This window comes from Leucoraja erinacea, chromosome 1 (assembly GCF_028641065.1).
Source record: "Leucoraja erinacea ecotype New England chromosome 1, Leri_hhj_1, whole genome shotgun sequence".
NCBI lineage: Eukaryota > Metazoa > Chordata > Chondrichthyes > Rajiformes > Rajidae > Leucoraja > Leucoraja erinaceus.
The window spans coordinates 37,499,889-37,517,592 of NC_073377.1; the positions used below are offsets into that span (position 1 = coordinate 37,499,889).

Genomic DNA, 17,704 nt, shown 5'->3' on the forward strand with positions numbered 1-17,704 from the left:
AGACTTTACAGATTCCTTTCCTCCAGAGATGCTGCCTGACCCGCTGGGTTACTCCAGCATTTTGTGTCTGTCCTCATTTTGAAACATCCTTTTGTGTAAACCAGCATCTGCAGTTACTTGTTTCAGAATTTTAAAAGGAGTTGGATCCTGCAATCGTCAGAGATTACAGTGAAAACAATGTTGTGGAGGTAGTTAGGAGATACGATGAACTCCGGATACAATCGTGAACTTCTGCAGTGTCATTTGGTGTGAAAACAATTGGATCCCAACAAATACAACCAAGTTAATGCAATATGGAAGATGTGCAAGTATTTGCTAGTTCACCTGAAATAAGTGCTTGCGTTTTAAGTTCATGCTTACTTTCTCAATTTTTAACATTATGGACCATATTATTTCAAGGTTATTGTACTTTAAAAGCCTGCATTCATTGTGCTTTAAAAATTTTAACTGTCTTTTTGCAATATAACTTTAATTCAAGTCGACAAGTCAAGTTTATTTGTCACATACACATACAAGATGTGCAGTGAAATGAAAGTGGCAATGCCTGCGGATTGTACAAAAACAACAGAACAGAACAGAATATAACAGAACCAGTTTTTAAATTTTAGAATTAAAAAAAAGACACAACACAACAGTAAATTAGTAAATTAGTCCCTGGTGAGATAAGAGTTTACAGTCCTGATGGCCTGTGGGAAGAAACTCCGTCTCATCCTCTCTGTTTTCGCAGCGTGACAGCAGAGGCGCTTGCCTGACTGTAGTAGCTGGAACAGTCTGTTGCTGTGGTGGTAGGGGTGTCTCAGTATGTTGTTGGCTCTGGATCTGCACCTCCTTGTGTATAGGTACTGCGGGGGGGGGGGGGGGGGGGGAGTGTTCTGAAGAATCCTCAGAGAGACTCTGAATTTCCTCAGCTGCCTGAGGTGGTAAAGGCGCTGCCTTGCCTTACTCACCAGTGCGGCAGTGTGTGTTGTCCATGTCAGATCCTCTGTGATGTGGACTCCCAGGTATTTAAAGCTGCTCACCTTATTCACAGTGGTCCCATTTATCTCCAGTGGCGTGTATGTCCTCGGATGTTGAACCCTTCTAAAGTCCACAATCAGCTCTTTAGTTTTTGTGACATTCAAGAGGAGGCTGTTGCCCTGACACCAGAGTGCTAGATCAGCCACCTCCTCCCGGTAGGCCTTCTCATCGTTATCGGAGATCACGCCCACCAACACAGTGTCATCAGCAAACCTGATGATGGAGTTGGAGCTGAACCTGACCACACAGTCATGTGTGTTCAGGGAGTACTGTAGGGGGCTAAGGATGCAACACTGGGGGGGATCCTGTGTTCAGGGTGAGGGGGTTGGAGGTATGTCTCCCCATCTTGACCACCTGGGGCCTGGTGGTGACAAAATCCAGGACCCAGGCACACAGGGGAGTGTTCAGCCCCATCTAGGAACCTTCCTTGGAATTAATGTTTGATGTTTTATTCACACGATTCATATCATGAAGTACAGGTACACAACCTTTTATCCGAAATTCCGGAAACCGAAAAGCTCCGAAAACCGGACATTTTTTCCAGGATGTCGTCTGCACACCAAAGCTCGCGTTTGGCGCCAAACTTGACCCAAAACGACCCACGGTCAACCCAGGTCTGTACTACTGTACGACTGTAGCTGCTTAAACATCTGTAAGTCATTGCTTAAAGGTTAGTCAGTTAGTTTGGAGGTCATTGATGTGGTGAGGGGTGGGGTGCATAAGGGGTGAGGGGCTTATATTCTTTGTCCCGTAACTGGTCGGAGAGGCGGGGAGCAGGCAATGCCTTACCGGGTCGCCGTGCGGTAAGCTCCGGAGCGCTTTGGCCGCCGACTCCCAACATCGCGGAGCTGGGGCTGCGGGCGTCCGGCCACGGGGCGCGGCGGTTGGAGCTCCGACTCTGGCAAACTCGATCCCTGGCTCCGTGGCGCTCCAAATCCAGTCGGCGGCCACAGCGCTCCAGAGCTTACGGCACGGCAACTCGGTAAGGGATTGCCCGCTCCCCGCTGGTATCCGAGCGCTGCGCCGCCGCCGACTCCCAACATCGCGGAGCTGGGGCTGCGGGCATCTGGCCACGGGCGGCGCTCGATTTGGAGCGCCGCGGAGCCAGGGATCGAGTTCGCCGGGGTCGGAGCTCCAACCGGTGCGGCCTGAGGGCTACGAGTGCCCCGGTCTCCGGGGAGGAGGCAGCCACTCCAGACTTTCCAAGCCGCCCGCGCTACCTCCCTCACCGAGTAACTGCTGGGATCGAGGCGCAAACTCGCGACCTTGCGGCCACGAGCCGAGCACTCTACCACTGAGTCACCCGGTCCCCTGTAATGTTTTATCTAAAAAACGTTAAAATCTACACTAAAAATCTTCCATTCCGAAATCCGAAATATTCCGAAATCCGAGAAGTGTCTGGTCCCAAGGCTTTTGGATAAAAGGTTGTGTACCTGTATGCAAGTTCAAAACTGCACATTATATTGCAAATTTAGTTTGGAATAATTTGCTTAATTTTATATTCAAATGTCCCAGTACATTGTCTGAAAGAAGTTTCACATTCAATAGTTACATTCAGTATTAAGCAAATAATTGTGCTCACTTTTCTGAGAATAACTAAATTATGCCGGGATCATATGGTTACAGCCATTGGCAAGTTGTTTGGAAAACATACCTAATGTGTGTTCAGATGATCTTGTTTGTATTCTTGATTGGCTTCCAGTAATCTGCAATAAAAGTCATTGAACCAATTTTAGTATGTTAAATCAAGTGAAGCATGGTACATTCAGGCATCAACAACTTTTGCAATCTCTAGAAAAGTGGAAGCGGAGAGTCAAACATTACAACTTTTCTATGATAACATATCCCTGTTTGCACTCCAGGAGTAGGTATAAGAAATAGAATAGATATCAGATAGAAGATATTTTATATCTACCTTTAGTGATCATTATAGTTAGAAAAAACCCAAAGACTCAGTACACACCAAAAAAATGTTCTAAGACTGTACTTCCATTTTTCTAGTGCATTTCTACTCTGTAAATAACTGTGGAAAATTCCAAGCAATTTTCAATCGCTGATTTGTATCGCTGGTGCAAAGTAGATCTTTAGTCATTTTAACTATTAACAATGGCCTTATGATTGGCACCTATTATATTCCTGATTTATGTCCATAGATTTGGGAATAGATAGGGAAGACCACAGTCTTTTACCCAGAGAAGGGTAATCAAGAACCAGGTGACATATGTTTAAGAGAGGGGACAGATTTAAAAGAAACCTCAGGGGCAACTTGTTCACACAGACGATGGTGGGTATATGGAGCGAGCTGACAGAGGATGCAGGTACAACCACAACGTTTAAATTACATTTGGACAGGTACTTGGATAGGAAAGGTTCTGTAGGGATATGGAACAACATCTTAGTTCGGACAGGCAGGTAGGGCCGAAGGGCCTGTTTCCATGCTGTATGTCTCTATGACTATGACTAATCAAGTAAACTCTGTATGTAGATGGCATACTTTTAACAGGGATCACTAATGTTGTTGCTGCCAGGATTTGGCTGGGAACAGACGTCAGAGTGTAATATCTTATTGAAGTTAGGCTGAAAACAGATCTCCAAACAAACATTAGCAGGCAAAAGTATAAATGAATAATTGTCAGCTAATAGAGATGGTTTGGGTGCAACATTAATATGTTCCCATAACAAGGTAGGGTGACCAGCGCTTGAATTTCCCAACAGATGGAAATGATAGAGAGCGAAATAGGTGTATGGCAAGACATCTGCTCGATAATACAGGTGAGAATCAAGAATGAAAAGATTGGAGAGGAAAGCAAAAATTGAAATAAGAGTACAATAAAGAGAATATGAGTAGAATTTTAGCTAACAAAAGTAACAAAAATCTTCTTTGGGTACAAATAATAAATGTATTACATTTTGATTGGGAAAGTACATTGGAAGTCTGGTCATTAATATAAAATAATCTAGTGGGATACTCACCTCCAAAGAAACTGACAAAATTATCATTTATAACTCCATTAGTCTCATAAAGCCATAAGTGACAGGGGCAGAATTAGGCCATTTGACCTATCAATATTCCGTCATCATTCAATCATGGCTGATCTATCTCCCTCCTAACCCTATTCTCCTGCCTTCTCCCCATAGTCCCTCTTGTGAAGTCTCACTTCAAGAGCACCAGCAAAACACTCATAATAGTTATGCAATTACTATTAAACATGTATTCAGATTAGAATTAACAACCTTCTTGGCAAGATACAGTGAAAACCCATGAAAATGTAATGGATTGGACAACTAAAATGCATTGGACAAACATACACATAAAAGGTTTAACTTTATTGGGATGCATAAGTTCAGCAGAAAGATAAAAATGGAGGAAACCAAATAATAGCAGATTTCTACAAAGTGTAGTGGCCATTTGGCCTATTTTGCATGTCATTGTGGATGGCATGTTCCTTTAAATTTTAGCCAGCCCGTTATAATGTGGGTGGGATTTTATGACGTGTCTTGGGGCGTGTTTATGCAGCTTAACTGCTTGCGTGTTAGTTTAGTGGGGAATTCGTTTTGGACAGGAGAGGGAGAAGGTTTATCCTTCGACCATGTCGAGCCACAGGTCAAGCATGTCAAGCCTCATGTGAAGAAGAAGACACGAGGAGTTTTCTAGTATCTGAAGCAATGCGCTGGAGTTCGAAGAAGATTGCTGGAACAAGTCGGAAAACCTTGGATGTATCTTACTGTTTTATATCTACAATAAAGAAAATATTCATTAAAAGACTGTGTGCTGAAGCTTTATGAAAGTAGAAGCTCTGAAAGTCTCTGAGGCAGCTTGCATGCGTACCGAAGATATTCCCCTTATCCCCTCTCGTCCAATTAGTGGCTAGGGAGTTAATTTCCTGAAAGATCTGAAAAATCTGCCGCTACATTAAGTCGAAGGATACCTCCGGCAGGGGGTAATTGCCAGTCCCAGAGATTGGGACAGAAGAAGATAAGTAAAAGCGAACCTCCGACGGGGGTAAATACCAGTCCCTGAGATAGGGACAGAAGATCGAAGTGCGAAGGCTAAGACCTAGGAGAGGTGCGGCCAGAGCAGGACGAAGGCTAAGACCTCGGAGAGGTGCAGCCAAAGAAGATTGGTTCCAATCGTGGAACTGAAGAAGATCTCGGCCAGGAAGAGCCTTGAGGTCTATCAACAGCATCGGAACGCATCGGAAGACGTATCACTGGATTACCTCTTTTAAATCATGAAGGAAGATGAGGGCAGAGCTATGCCAGAAGAGCCACATGGTGGTGAAGAAAGACCAGCCAGACAACTTAAACTCACTGAGAAAGGTCGAAGTTATGTTCTCAAGGAGGCTGAATTGGATAGGAACAAGTTGGGGAAGAAGATTAGAAGGCTGTTTGAAAGTGTGAAGACACTCATGGAATCAGAAGAGAACCAGGACAAGGTGGAAGAGAAATTACGCCTGATAAGTAGCCTTAACCATGAGCTGAAAGAGAAGCAGGACATACTGCTGGAGGCAGAGCGTTCTCAAGAGGAGCGTGAAAGACATTTTAAGTGGGATTGTGAAAATACGGAGTATTATGATGAATCCAAAGAAGTTGTAGAAGGATGGTTAGAGCAAGTTAGCAAAAGTAAAGGTAGCAGAAAAGAAGATACTAAGCCAGAAGAAGAAGGTGATGAAATAGAACCGGGAGATAGTATCTCAAATGTATCTTCACAAAGATCAGGCCGTAAATCTGGTAGCTCAGCCAGTTCGGTTTCGAGGGCTTCTGCTCGTTTGGGAGCAAAGGCTGAGTTAGCAGCGCTCTCAATAGAAGCGGATGCTATGAAGAAAAAACATGAGATGGCCCGACAGCAAGATGAGACAAAGCGACAGCAAGAAGAGATGATGCAACAGATGGCCCGACAGCATGAAGAGATGGCCCGACAGCATGAAGAGATGGCGCGATGTCAGGAACAACTGGAATTAGATACAAAGTTGAAGGTGGCTAAAGCCAGAAGGGACATACTGGAAAGTGAAGGGTCTAGATGCAGCTCTAGATCATCAAAGGCGATAAGCTCTAGACAGAGAGCCAAACCTGCTCAGAGTGAATTGGCAGTTGAATCGATTCCACGGTCAAAGTCCACAGGATACCTTGGATTGGAAAACCTAAATAGGTTGAGTGAACCTTCAGCTCAGCAAATGGGTGCTAGACCGAAACTAGCTACTATAAGAACATCCGTACAAACTCGAGAAGGACCAGTGGACCAAGGAGAAGGGAATCAGGTTGGTCTATTGGCACTGCTGCATAAGCAATCTGAATTCAACGAGATTATAGCTCGACGAAATAAATCTCTCATTTTGCCACCAGTTGAAATTCCTACGTATGCTGGAGATCCTTTAGAATATGAAACTTTCGTGAGGGCACTGGAAGAGGTATTAGAGAAGAAAGTTATGGATGAAAAAGAGCGCTTACGGTTTCTGGTGAAGTACACACAAGGAAAGGTGAAGGGGCTTGTGGAAAGTTGTCAGATGGAGCCAGACAACCAGGGCTATAAAAAGGCGAGAAGATTATTGAAGGAACGATTTGGTGATGAACAGAGGATTGCGAATGCATACATTGAAAAGGCCCATGATTGGAGAGAAATCAAGCCAGAAGATGTGGATAAATTGAGTGAATATGCAATATTTCTGAGAAGATGTTGCAGCTCGATGAAAAATCTTGGCTATATGGAGGAAATTAATCTTTCAAGTAATATGAGAATCATCATTAGCAAGTTGCCCAGAAGAATGAGAGAAAAGTGGAGAGATAGGGCAGGTGAAATACGTGATAAGAGCAAACAAGTAGCCAGGCTACCAGACCTGGTGGAATATTTAGAAAGAGAAGTACGGTACATGTCAGATTCATGCAGCGGGATTATTGAAGAAGCCAAGCCACTTGCAATTTATAAGGGTTCTACCTATGTCAAAACTAAACAAAAGACAGGGCCTAAGAAAAGCAATTTTGCTACCAATATAATACCTGAGAAGGTGTTGGGTGGTGCCAAAGAGGATGCACCGACCAGAAAGAATGAATTCTGTCCATTTTGTGATGAAGTAGGTCACACCATAAGATGGTGTCGTAAATTTAGGAAAAGAAATATGAAATAAAAAAAAAAAAGATGGACTTTTTAAAAAGGAATGGAATCTGCTATGGATGTTTAAAGAAGGGGCACATGGTAAAAGACTGTAAGTGTCCAATAGTTTGTGACAAATGTAAGCAGAATCATCCTGATGTGCTTCATACTGTAAAGAAAGAGCCAGATCATACTGAGCAGAAAAAGGAGTCAGCGGATGTAAATGCTATCACCTCGCCTCAAGTAACTGCACATATTGGGGCCGGAGAGAAAGCATGCATTTTCTCTATTTTACCAGTACAAGTGAGAAATAGGGAAACTAATGTAGTGTTGCAAACATATGCATTTCTGGATCATGGGAGTTCAGCTACTTTTTGCACAGAGAATTTGATGAGAAGGTTGGACATTACTGGAGAGAAAGTTAAAATTCAAATGCGTACCATGAATAAAGAAAAGGATTACCAGAGTTATTATATAACAAATATGGAGATATCCAGTTTGGATGAAGATAATTTTATTCCAATTTCAGAGGTTTTCACACATGAAACAATGCCTGTTGGTCGTCAAAATGTACCCAGATGTGAAGACTTACAGCAATGGCCTTACCTGAAAGAAGTCAAAATAACAAAGATAAATTCTGATATTGACTTACTTATTGGAACGAATGCCCTGAGAGCATTAGAACCTGTACAGATAATTAGGAGCCAAGGGGATGGACCGTATGCTATGAAGACCCTACTAGGATGGGTTATTTATGGCTCCTTGTGTAAGAATAAGGAAAGCACAAGCAAAATGAATTGCCGTTGTTAACCAAATATCTACAGGTAAATTGGAAAAGCTGTTAATGAAGCAATATAATCATGACTTCAATGAAAGTACCAGCCAAGAACATGAAGAAATGTCTAGAGAAGAATTGAAATTCTTAGATATTATGAACCATTCAGTTAAGATGAAAAATGGACATTATTGTTTGGATTTACCTTTCAAGAAGGAAAGTGTTAATTTACCAAATAATCGCTATATGGCTGAACAGCGTATTCATGGTTTGAAACGTAAATTTGTTAAGAACACGAAATTCCAAGAGGAATATACATCCTTCTTACAGAATATGATTAATAATGATTATGCTGAAAGGATACCAATGAATCAACTATATCGAGATGATGGAGATATCTGGTATATTCCGCACCATGGGGTGTACCACTCGAAGAAAGGGACATTGAGGGTGGTCTTTGACTGCGCGGCAGTCTTTAAAGGGACATCACTTAACAGTGAATTACTGCAAGGTCCAGACCTGACTAACTCGCTCCTTGGAGTTCTCATCAAATTTAGGCAAGAACCGATAGCTTTGATGGCTGATATCAGAGCAATGTTTTATCAAGTGAAAGTAACTGGTAAACATATTGATTATCTGCGATTCTTATGGTGGCCTGAAGGGGATGTGCAGCAAGACCTTGTTGATTACCGAATGAAAGTACATCTTTTCGGAGCAGTGTCATCTCCAAGTTGTGCGAATTTCGCTTTGAGGAAAACCGCAGAGGATAATAAAGATTATTTCCCAGAGGAGGTAATTTCCACTTTGAAAAATAATTTTTATGTGGACGATTGCCTAAAATCCGTATCTACCGAGTTAGAGGCAATTCAAATAGTGAAGCACCTAACCTCTCTCTGCAATAAGGGAGGATTTGTACTTACCAAGTGGGTCAGCAACAGTCGTGCTGTTTTGGAAAGCATTCTATCAGATGACAGAGCCGAAGAAACCAAGTTGATGGATTTAGACAAAGACAACTTGCCAATGGAAAGGGCACTGGGACTGCACTGGTGTGTGGAAACGGATGTGTTTAAGTTTAAATTGTCAATTCAGGAACGACCATGCACAAGAAGGGGTATCTTATCTGTGATTGGTTCAGTATATGATCCTTTGGGATTTCTGGCACCATTTACACTGCTAGCCAAGTTAATTTTACAGAATCTGTGTCGAGAAAAACTTGGTTGGGATGAGAGTATAACTCAAACATCCTCGCACAGTTGGACAGAATGGTTAAAAGACCTCCAAAAAATGTCAACGTTTAAGGTAGATCGGTGTATAAAGCCTAAAACCATTGGTAATATCGGAAATGCGCAACTGCATCACTTTTCGGATGCCAGCGAAAGTGGTTATGGGACTGTTTCATACTTAAGACTACAAGATGTAAACAAAAGAGTGCATGTTGCATTCGTAATGGGAAAAGCCAGAGTAGCACCATTGAAGCAAATGACGATTCCCAGAATGGAACTTACAGCAGCAGTCTTAGCTGTGAAAATTGACATAATGCTGAAAAAGGAACTGCAATTTCAACTGGAAGAATCTACCTTTTGGACCGATAGTACTACGGTTTTGAAATACATTAACAATGAAAGCAAACGTTTTATGACATTTGTTGCAAATAGAGTTTCCTTTGTACTAGGAGCTACTAATGTTTCTCAACGGAGATATGTTAATACAAAGGAAAATCCTGCGGATGAAGCTTCTAGGGGACAAACAGCAAATTGCTTTCTTAATAACAAGAGATGGATCAATGGGCCAAAGTTTCTTAGTAAGCCAAGTAGAGAATGGCCAAAGCTTGAACTCGGATTTGAAATCTCTACAACAGATCCGGAAATTAAACAAAACATTTCGGTGAATGTGATTGAAAAAAACTCATATGACACCGTGAATAGTTTAATAACCCACTTTTCATCATGGAATAAATTGAGAACATCGGTAGCCTGGTTTCTTAAAATAAAAACAAGATTGTTGATGAAAATTCGGGAAAAGAAACAAATAACAGAAAGTATCTTGGAGAAGAATCCTGCGGAAAGGGAAAAGGAACTCAAGTTCCAGGCGACATTGTGTTGGTGGCTGACTCAACAACATGTATTAATTCAAAATTGAGAAGTTGATGGAAAAATGGTAAAATAAAAAAAAAAACCTGATTGATGGTTTGGTACAAATAACGGAAAAAAATGTCTGAAACAAACAAATACAGAAATGTTATTTGGAAAAAGCGAAACCGATTACGAAAGGTTTGATGAATCCTGGGCTTTTTTGTAAATCCGAAGCGTAGATGGAAGAAAGCAGAGAGATATAAGGAGTATTTAATTTTTCTTCCAAGAACGACAAATCAAGGATTAAAAGGCGACAGGTGTGTGGTGGCTGACTCTACAGCATCTAGAGGTTCTTGGTTAATGGGTAGAATACTGGAAATCATGCCTGATGTTCAGGGTTTGGTACGTATGGTGCGACTGAAAACAAAAAACAATGTTTTAATAAGACCAATAACTAAGTTGTGCTTGCTTCTAGAAGGCGAAAGCGAAGATGGAAGAGTCGAGAAAGAATTGTGATTGCAGATATATAGTGCATGCTATTTTTTCCTCATTAGTATGGTGGTTAGTATCCACGCCTAGCATGCGGGCGATCGCGGTTTGATTTCCTGACGAGGGAGCCACAGGGTTTTATTCCCTGATATTTTGATTTTGATTTTGATGTATGTTAAGCCTTAATGGCCACTTTTTTGATGTTATTTGGTAATTGCCTCATTATGTATTCGGAACAATTAGGGGCCGGTATGTAGTGGCCATTTGGCCTATTTTGCATGTCATTGTGGATGGCATGTTCCTTTAAATTTTAGCCAGCCCGTTATAATGTGGGTGGGATTTTATGACGTGTCTTGGGGCGTGTTTATGCAGCTTAACTGCTTGCATGTTAGTTTAGTGGAGAATTCGTTTTGGACAGGAGAGGGAGAAGGTTTATCCTTCGACCATGTCACACACAGGTCAAGCATGTCAAGCCTCATGTGAAGAAGAAGACACGAGGAGTTTTCTAGTATCTGAAGCAATGCGCTGGAGTTCGAAGAAGATTGCTGGAACAAGTCGGAAAACCTTGGATGTATCTTACTGTTTTATATCTACAATAAAGAAAATATTCATTAAAAGACTGTGTGCTGAAGCTTTATGAAAGTAGAAGCTCTGAAAGTCTCTGAGGCAGCTTGCATGCGTACCGAAGATATTCCCCTTATCCCCTCTCGTCCAATTAGTGGCTAGGGAGTTAATTTCCTGAAAGATCTGAAAAATCTGCCGCTACACAAAGAACAGCATATAGGTAATTATTGCATCCAAATTACAACACATACTTCTTTATTCACTTGTTTCCTTGCATCGGAATCACTTTGATTTGATCTGAGTCTTGTACGAAATGACTGATCCTCTTGGGCAGAAGTTTCCTTCCTATGAAAAAGTACCAATAAATTTACATGTTCTGACTATCAAAAATAGAGAGCAAGTCAGCTGAGATTTTATTTTAAATTCTCCCCATTTTAATTTCTATACATACATAATACAAAAACAAAAGATAAGCTTGACTAGATACAGTCAGAGCATCCTGATCCAGGTGATTTTCACCCCCCACTGCTTACCCCATGATATTGGTCTTGCTTTTTCAAATTACAGTGAAAAATGAATGAAATGAGAGAAGAAGCAGCAACAGCAGAATAATGCACGAGGAGAAAGGAACGTGAGAAAGAGGAATTTAGATGACTCACCTAATTTTAACTGATGTTGTCTGCTCTTGACATACATTTTCTGACCACATGGGCCTTACTCCAAGCATAAGGAATGCACAACGAACAATTACATAGTGGCACGCAGAGATAGAGGAAAACTGGTCTTCTGATTCCGTTCGTTTCTCTTTCGCAGTAACTTCAGTTTCTGGAACTTCCACACTGCCTGTTCCATTGGGCTGGGCACTTGTGCCCGAGTATTCATACACAGTTTCATTTTCATGATGACAAGCTGCCTTTCGAGCAAGGAAACATTCCAAAACCTCTGGAACATGGAGAAGGACAATTAACATCTGAACTACATAGCATGTTGTTTGCAACATCAATTTTAACTGAATATTGAAAAGCAAAATACTGCAGATCCCAGAATTAAAATTTAAAAAAAACAGAACATGCTGGAGATACACAGCATGCCAGCCAGTGGAAGGGAAAAAAACATTTCAAATTTATATAATTTGATGCAAAATGTGAAATATTCCCCTCTCCTTAGATTCTATCTCTAGCATTTTTGGTTTTTATCAAATATAAAAAGTTATTCCCATTTTCTGCACTCATCCCAAAATGTTAAATGATTGCAGCAGTATCATGAAAACTTGCCATACACTTTGTATAATAAACTTTGGATATACTGTAATGTACATTTTGGCAGCGTAGATCTAGCATTAGGCAACTCCCCATACACACAAGTGTACCTGGAGTTCTGATCTTCCTCCCAGTATGAAAGCACACATCTGCTCACAGCATCTGCATTAGCTTCAGCATTTGGAACATTTATTTCAAGATATGCATGGGATAATTCTGTTGAATTAATTCACCCCATTTAAAATGTTTATTTTTTTAGTGCTGTACCTTTTCAATCTCTAATATTTAACAGTTTTATTAGCTTTTGACATCATCTATAGCCAACAACCAGTTGTTGGACATTCTTCCCGTATTTTGATTGGCAAATCATACGAGTCATGCGACTATTATGAGGGATACTGCAAGTAGTTTTGTTGAGAATCCACATAGAGAATGTTGGATCCAGCAGGTAAGTGGGTGGCAAGTAGGAGGGGCTTGGGACTTCAAATAAATTATTGGCCAATGATTTTGAGGAACATTAAAATGATGAATTATTTCTTTACTATGCATTTGATAAATAAGATTTTAGAAAAGCTTTGTAAAAGATTTGTAGAAGATTACTAAACTTCTGCCATGGTTTACAGAAATATAGTGCATCAAATGAATTATAATGCTGGCAAAATTTAATACAATCTCTGTTTACACACTGCTTATCTTTGGGAAATCCTCTGTGTCCAATAAGACAATCTCCCTTTCCATATTGTACAGTGGTTCTTCAGATTGTCCCTTATTCACAATTGGCTCAGCAGATGTACTGCAACTTTCTTGTGGCTCATCCTCAACATCATCTGAGATTTCTGAAACCTGAAAGATATAGATCTCTACTAATTAAAAAAGATAAAGGAGCATAAAATGTCTACTAAAAAAGTTAACTTTAAGGAGCATAACCAATAACAAACTGTAACGATGTACCAAAATGAAAAACACCCATTTTCAATGCAAGGTATAAACAGATTATGGCTTGTAGGTATCCTTGATGCTTCACAAGTCCTGCCAATTCCACAGTATTGTAACAAAAACATGGTCATGCAGTATATTTTTAATTTGTGATATCCCTATTGCCCTACAGTTTTGGTCTCCAAATTTGAGGAAGGACATTCATGCTATTGAGGGAGTACAACAAGGTTAATTCCAGGGATGGCGGGACTGTTCTATGTTGAAATAATGGAGCAACAGGGCTTGTATACATTGGAATTTGGGAGGATGAGAGGGGATCTTATTGAAACATAAGATTATTAAGGGATTGGACACGCTAGAGGCAGGAAACATGTTCCCGATGTTGGGGAAGTCCAGAAACAGGGGCCACAGTTTACGAATAAGGGTTAGGCCATTTAGAACAGAGATGAGCGAAATCTTTTTCACCCAGAGAGTTGTGAATCTGTGGAATTCTCTGCCTCAGAAGCTGTGGAGGCCATTTCTCTGGATGCTTTCAAGAGTGAGTTAGATAGAGCTCTTAAAGATAGGGGAATCAAGTGACATGGGGGAAAGGTAGGAACGGGGTACTGATTGTGGATGATCAGCCATGATCACAGTGAATGGTGGTGCAGGCTCGAAGGGCCGAATGGCCTACTCCTGCACCTATTGTCTACTGTTGATGTGAAAATGTAACTTTGTGTGTGTCAGTTTTGCTAGTAAAGCTGCAATGCCCAGTTGCTTCAATACAAACAGCTGGATACTTGCATCTTTTACTTGGATGCCAAATGTTTGAGAGTGTATAAATTAGAATTGTGAAATTAAACAGAATTTGAAGAATTTATTTTATATGTACGAATGGAAATATGAAGCCACACCCACCAGGAAAGGAAATATCCCAATTTAAGCAACCTAATCTATATGGTGATGGCAGATCCACAAATTACATCTTAATTGCCGTCTGAAATAGCTTAACAGCTTTGAGGATCCAGTCCATTAATACCATTGTTGCCAACAACATTCACAATCCAGCAAAAAATACATTAAAATACTGAAATAATCACAAGAAATAATTGGAAACCATAAAGCAACAAATATTCATACATAAATGTCTTGAGGCATTTAACACATGGTGGCAGACAGGAAACTCAGCATTGTGGAAATAATTTAAAGGGACGATTAAAGTTTAAAAAAAAAAGGAATGTTAATGATCCCCACAGTTCAGAAGGAGATACATATATTTGGGCTACATGATGCACCAGGTGCAAATTATCTCTTACCCGTCTCGTCCAACTAGGCAGCTGAGCATTTGCAGTATTATGGACAACATTCCTTTGAGCTAGAAGTGCACTTCTAACCCTGTAGACACATTGATATATTTCCACAAGTCTTTCATTGGGCTGAGAGCTGTAAAAGAATGTGGAACATCTGGCAAATAACTTGTTTTCCAAATTTTGAAACCCTGAAGAACAATGTTGACCCAGTGCCTCTGCCAGGACAATGGCCAAGTTAAGACTACAATTTTAACTTCAGACTTGAATCAGCAAAATGGCACCAGTAATGTGGCGGCTCCTGTAGATGGTCTCGGTATAATCTACTACTCCTACACTCAAGTATGATTGTGCCAATAGCAAGATTTTCACTGAACTGTATGCAAAAAAAAGGAAGCTCACTGTACCTAGATACATGTGACATTAAAGTACCATTGTACCATTGATCATTAAAATAAAATATGTGCCTATAACATATTTCTGACCCAAAAACAGATTAATGATTAAAGTATGCTTTTAAATATTCTCTGTCTTCTACACTTTGTTCCCTTTGACTTCTTCCTAAAGTCAGGGTTATCGGGGATTATGGTTCCGTGAGACTGGTAGTTCTTAATGTCATTTCAAATGTTCAAACTCAAACTTTCTGACACCAAATAATATGCTCAATGTCATAATAATACATCACCGGGAAAGACCCCAACACCCACTGAGTCCGTGCCAACGGCCAAACTTCCATTGACACTAATTCCATTTTAGTCTTCCCTCATTCCCATCAACTCTCCCCCGATTCTACCAACTCATTTGAAGAAATTTAAGGTGGCCAATTAACCGATCAATCCATGTGTGATTGGGATGCAGGAAGAAACAGGGAAAAGGCTAAGCTCAACCCAGACATCGATGGAAGTTGGGACCAAAGCTGTATCTTTAGAGCTGGAAGGCCACTGTACCACCTACTGGATTCTAGCTTTACTTTCATGCTTTTGTGCTCTATACCTATTTATTCTCTCATAATTTTCATATTTTGTATGTTATCTTCAAAGAATTGTTTACAAACAATGCCTCAACATCTATCGGATTGTATCTATTGGTTAATATTTCATCTCCCCATTCTTCTGAAATGCATCACCAATGCTCTATACTAAATATTGAAATTATTATGTTTTTACTTATTACAAGATGAAGGGGAAAAAATTTAATAGGAATCTGAGGGACAACTTTTTACAGAAATGGTGGTGGTTGTGTGAAACAAGCTGGCAGAGGAATTTGGAAAGTATTCAGACCCCTTAACTTTTTCCACATTTTGTTACGTTACAGCCTTATTCCAAAATGGATTACATTTTTTTTTTAAACCATCAATTTATACACAATACCACATAATAAAAAAGCGTAAACAGGTGTTTAGAAATTTTTGCAAAGTAATTAAAAATAAATAACTGAAATATCACATTTACATACGTATTCAGAACCTTTACTCAGTACTTTGTTGAGGCTCCTTTGGCAGCAATTAGAGCCTCAAGTCTTCTTGGGTATGACTCGGCTTGTACTCGCTAGAATTTAGAAGATTGAGGGGCGATCTTATAGAAACTTACAAAATTCTTAAGGGGTTGGACAGGCTAGGTGCAGGAAGATTGTTCCCGATGTTGGGGAAGTCCAGAACAAGGGATCACAGTTTAAGGATAAGGGGGAAGTCTTTTAGGACCGACATGAGAAAAACATTTTTCACACAGAGAGTGGTGAATCTCTGGAATCCTCTGCCACAGAAGGTAGTTGAGGCCAGTTCATTGACTATATTTAAGAGGGAGTTAGATGTGGCCCTTGCGGCTATGGGGATCAGGGGGTATGGAGAGAAGGCAGGTACGGGATACCGAGTTGGATGATCAGCCATGATCATATTGAATGGCGGTGCAGGCTCGAAGAGCCGAATGGCTTACTCCTGCACCTATTTTCTATGTTTCTATGACGCTACAAGCTTGGCACACCTGTATTTGGGTAATTTCTCCCATTCTTCTCTGAAGATCCTCTCAAGCTCTGTCAGGTTGGATGGGGAGCGTCGATGCACAGCTATTTTCAGGTCCCTCCAGAAATATTCGATCGGGTTCAAGTCAGGGGTCTGGCTGGGCCACTCAAGGACATTCACAGACTTGTCACAAAGCCACTCTTGCGTTGTCTTGTCTGTGTGCTTAGGGTCATTGCCCTGTTGGAAGGTGAGCCTCCACCCCAATCTGAGGTCCAGAACGCTCTGGAGCAGGTTTACAACAAGGATCTCTCTGCACTTTGCCCTGTTCATCTTTCCCTCGATTCTGACTAGTCTCCCAGTTCCTGCTGCTGAAAACCATCCCCACAGCATGATGCTGCCACCACCATGCTTCATCGTAGGTATGGTATTGGCCAACTGATGTGCGGTGCCTGGTTTCCTCCAGACGTGACACTTGGCATTCAGGCCAAGGAGTTCAATCTTGGTTTCATCAGACCAGAGAATATTCTTTAGGTGCCTTTTAGCAAACTCTGTCATGCTAAACTGTCATGTGCCTTTATTGAGGAGTGGCTTCCGTCTGGCCACTAACATTAAGGCCTGATTGGTCGAGTGCTGCAGATATAGTTGTCCTTCTGGAAGTTTCTTCCATCTGCACAGAGGAACTCTGGAGGTCTGTCAGAGTGACCATCAGGTTCTTGGTCACCTCCCTGACCAAGGCCCTTCTCCCCAGATTGCTCACTTTGGTCAGGCGGCCAGCTCTATGAAGAGTCCTGATGGTTCCAAAGTTCTTCCATTTAAGAATGACGGAGGCCACTGTGCTATTCTGGACCTGCAATGCTGCAGAAATTGTTCTATACCCTTCCCCAGATCTGTGTCTCGACACAATCCTGTCTCGGAGGTCTACGGACAATTCCTTCGTCTTCATGGCTTGGTTTTTGCTCTGACATGCACTGTCAACTGTGGGACCTTATAGATCGGCGTGTGCCTTTCCAAATCATGTAAAATCAATTTAATTTACCACTTGTGGACGCCTATCAAGTTATAGAAACATCTCAAGGATAATCAATGGAAACAGGATGCACAAAAGCTCAATTTTGAGTGTCATAGCAAAGCGTCTGAATACTTTTGTAAATGATATTTCAGTTATTTATTTTTAATTACTTTGCAAAAATGTCTAAACACCCGTTTTTGCTTTTTATATTATGTATTGTGTGTAGATTGATGATAAAAAAAAAAATTTAAT

General features: G+C 41.0%; 1 protein-coding gene across 1 annotated transcript in view; it reads right to left on the reverse strand.

Annotated features, from left to right (window-relative positions):
- LOC129695814 (probable E3 ubiquitin-protein ligase HERC1) overlaps nt 1-17,704 on the reverse strand; it is a 291,266-nt gene that overhangs the window by 162,479 nt on the left and 111,083 nt on the right. Inside the window, 5 exon segments of the mRNA XM_055633161.1 lie at nt 2,672-2,723; nt 11,257-11,350; nt 11,665-11,947; nt 12,951-13,107; nt 14,496-14,622. Coding sequence (XP_055489136.1) covers nt 2,672-2,723; nt 11,257-11,350; nt 11,665-11,947; nt 12,951-13,107; nt 14,496-14,622 — 713 coding nt within the window.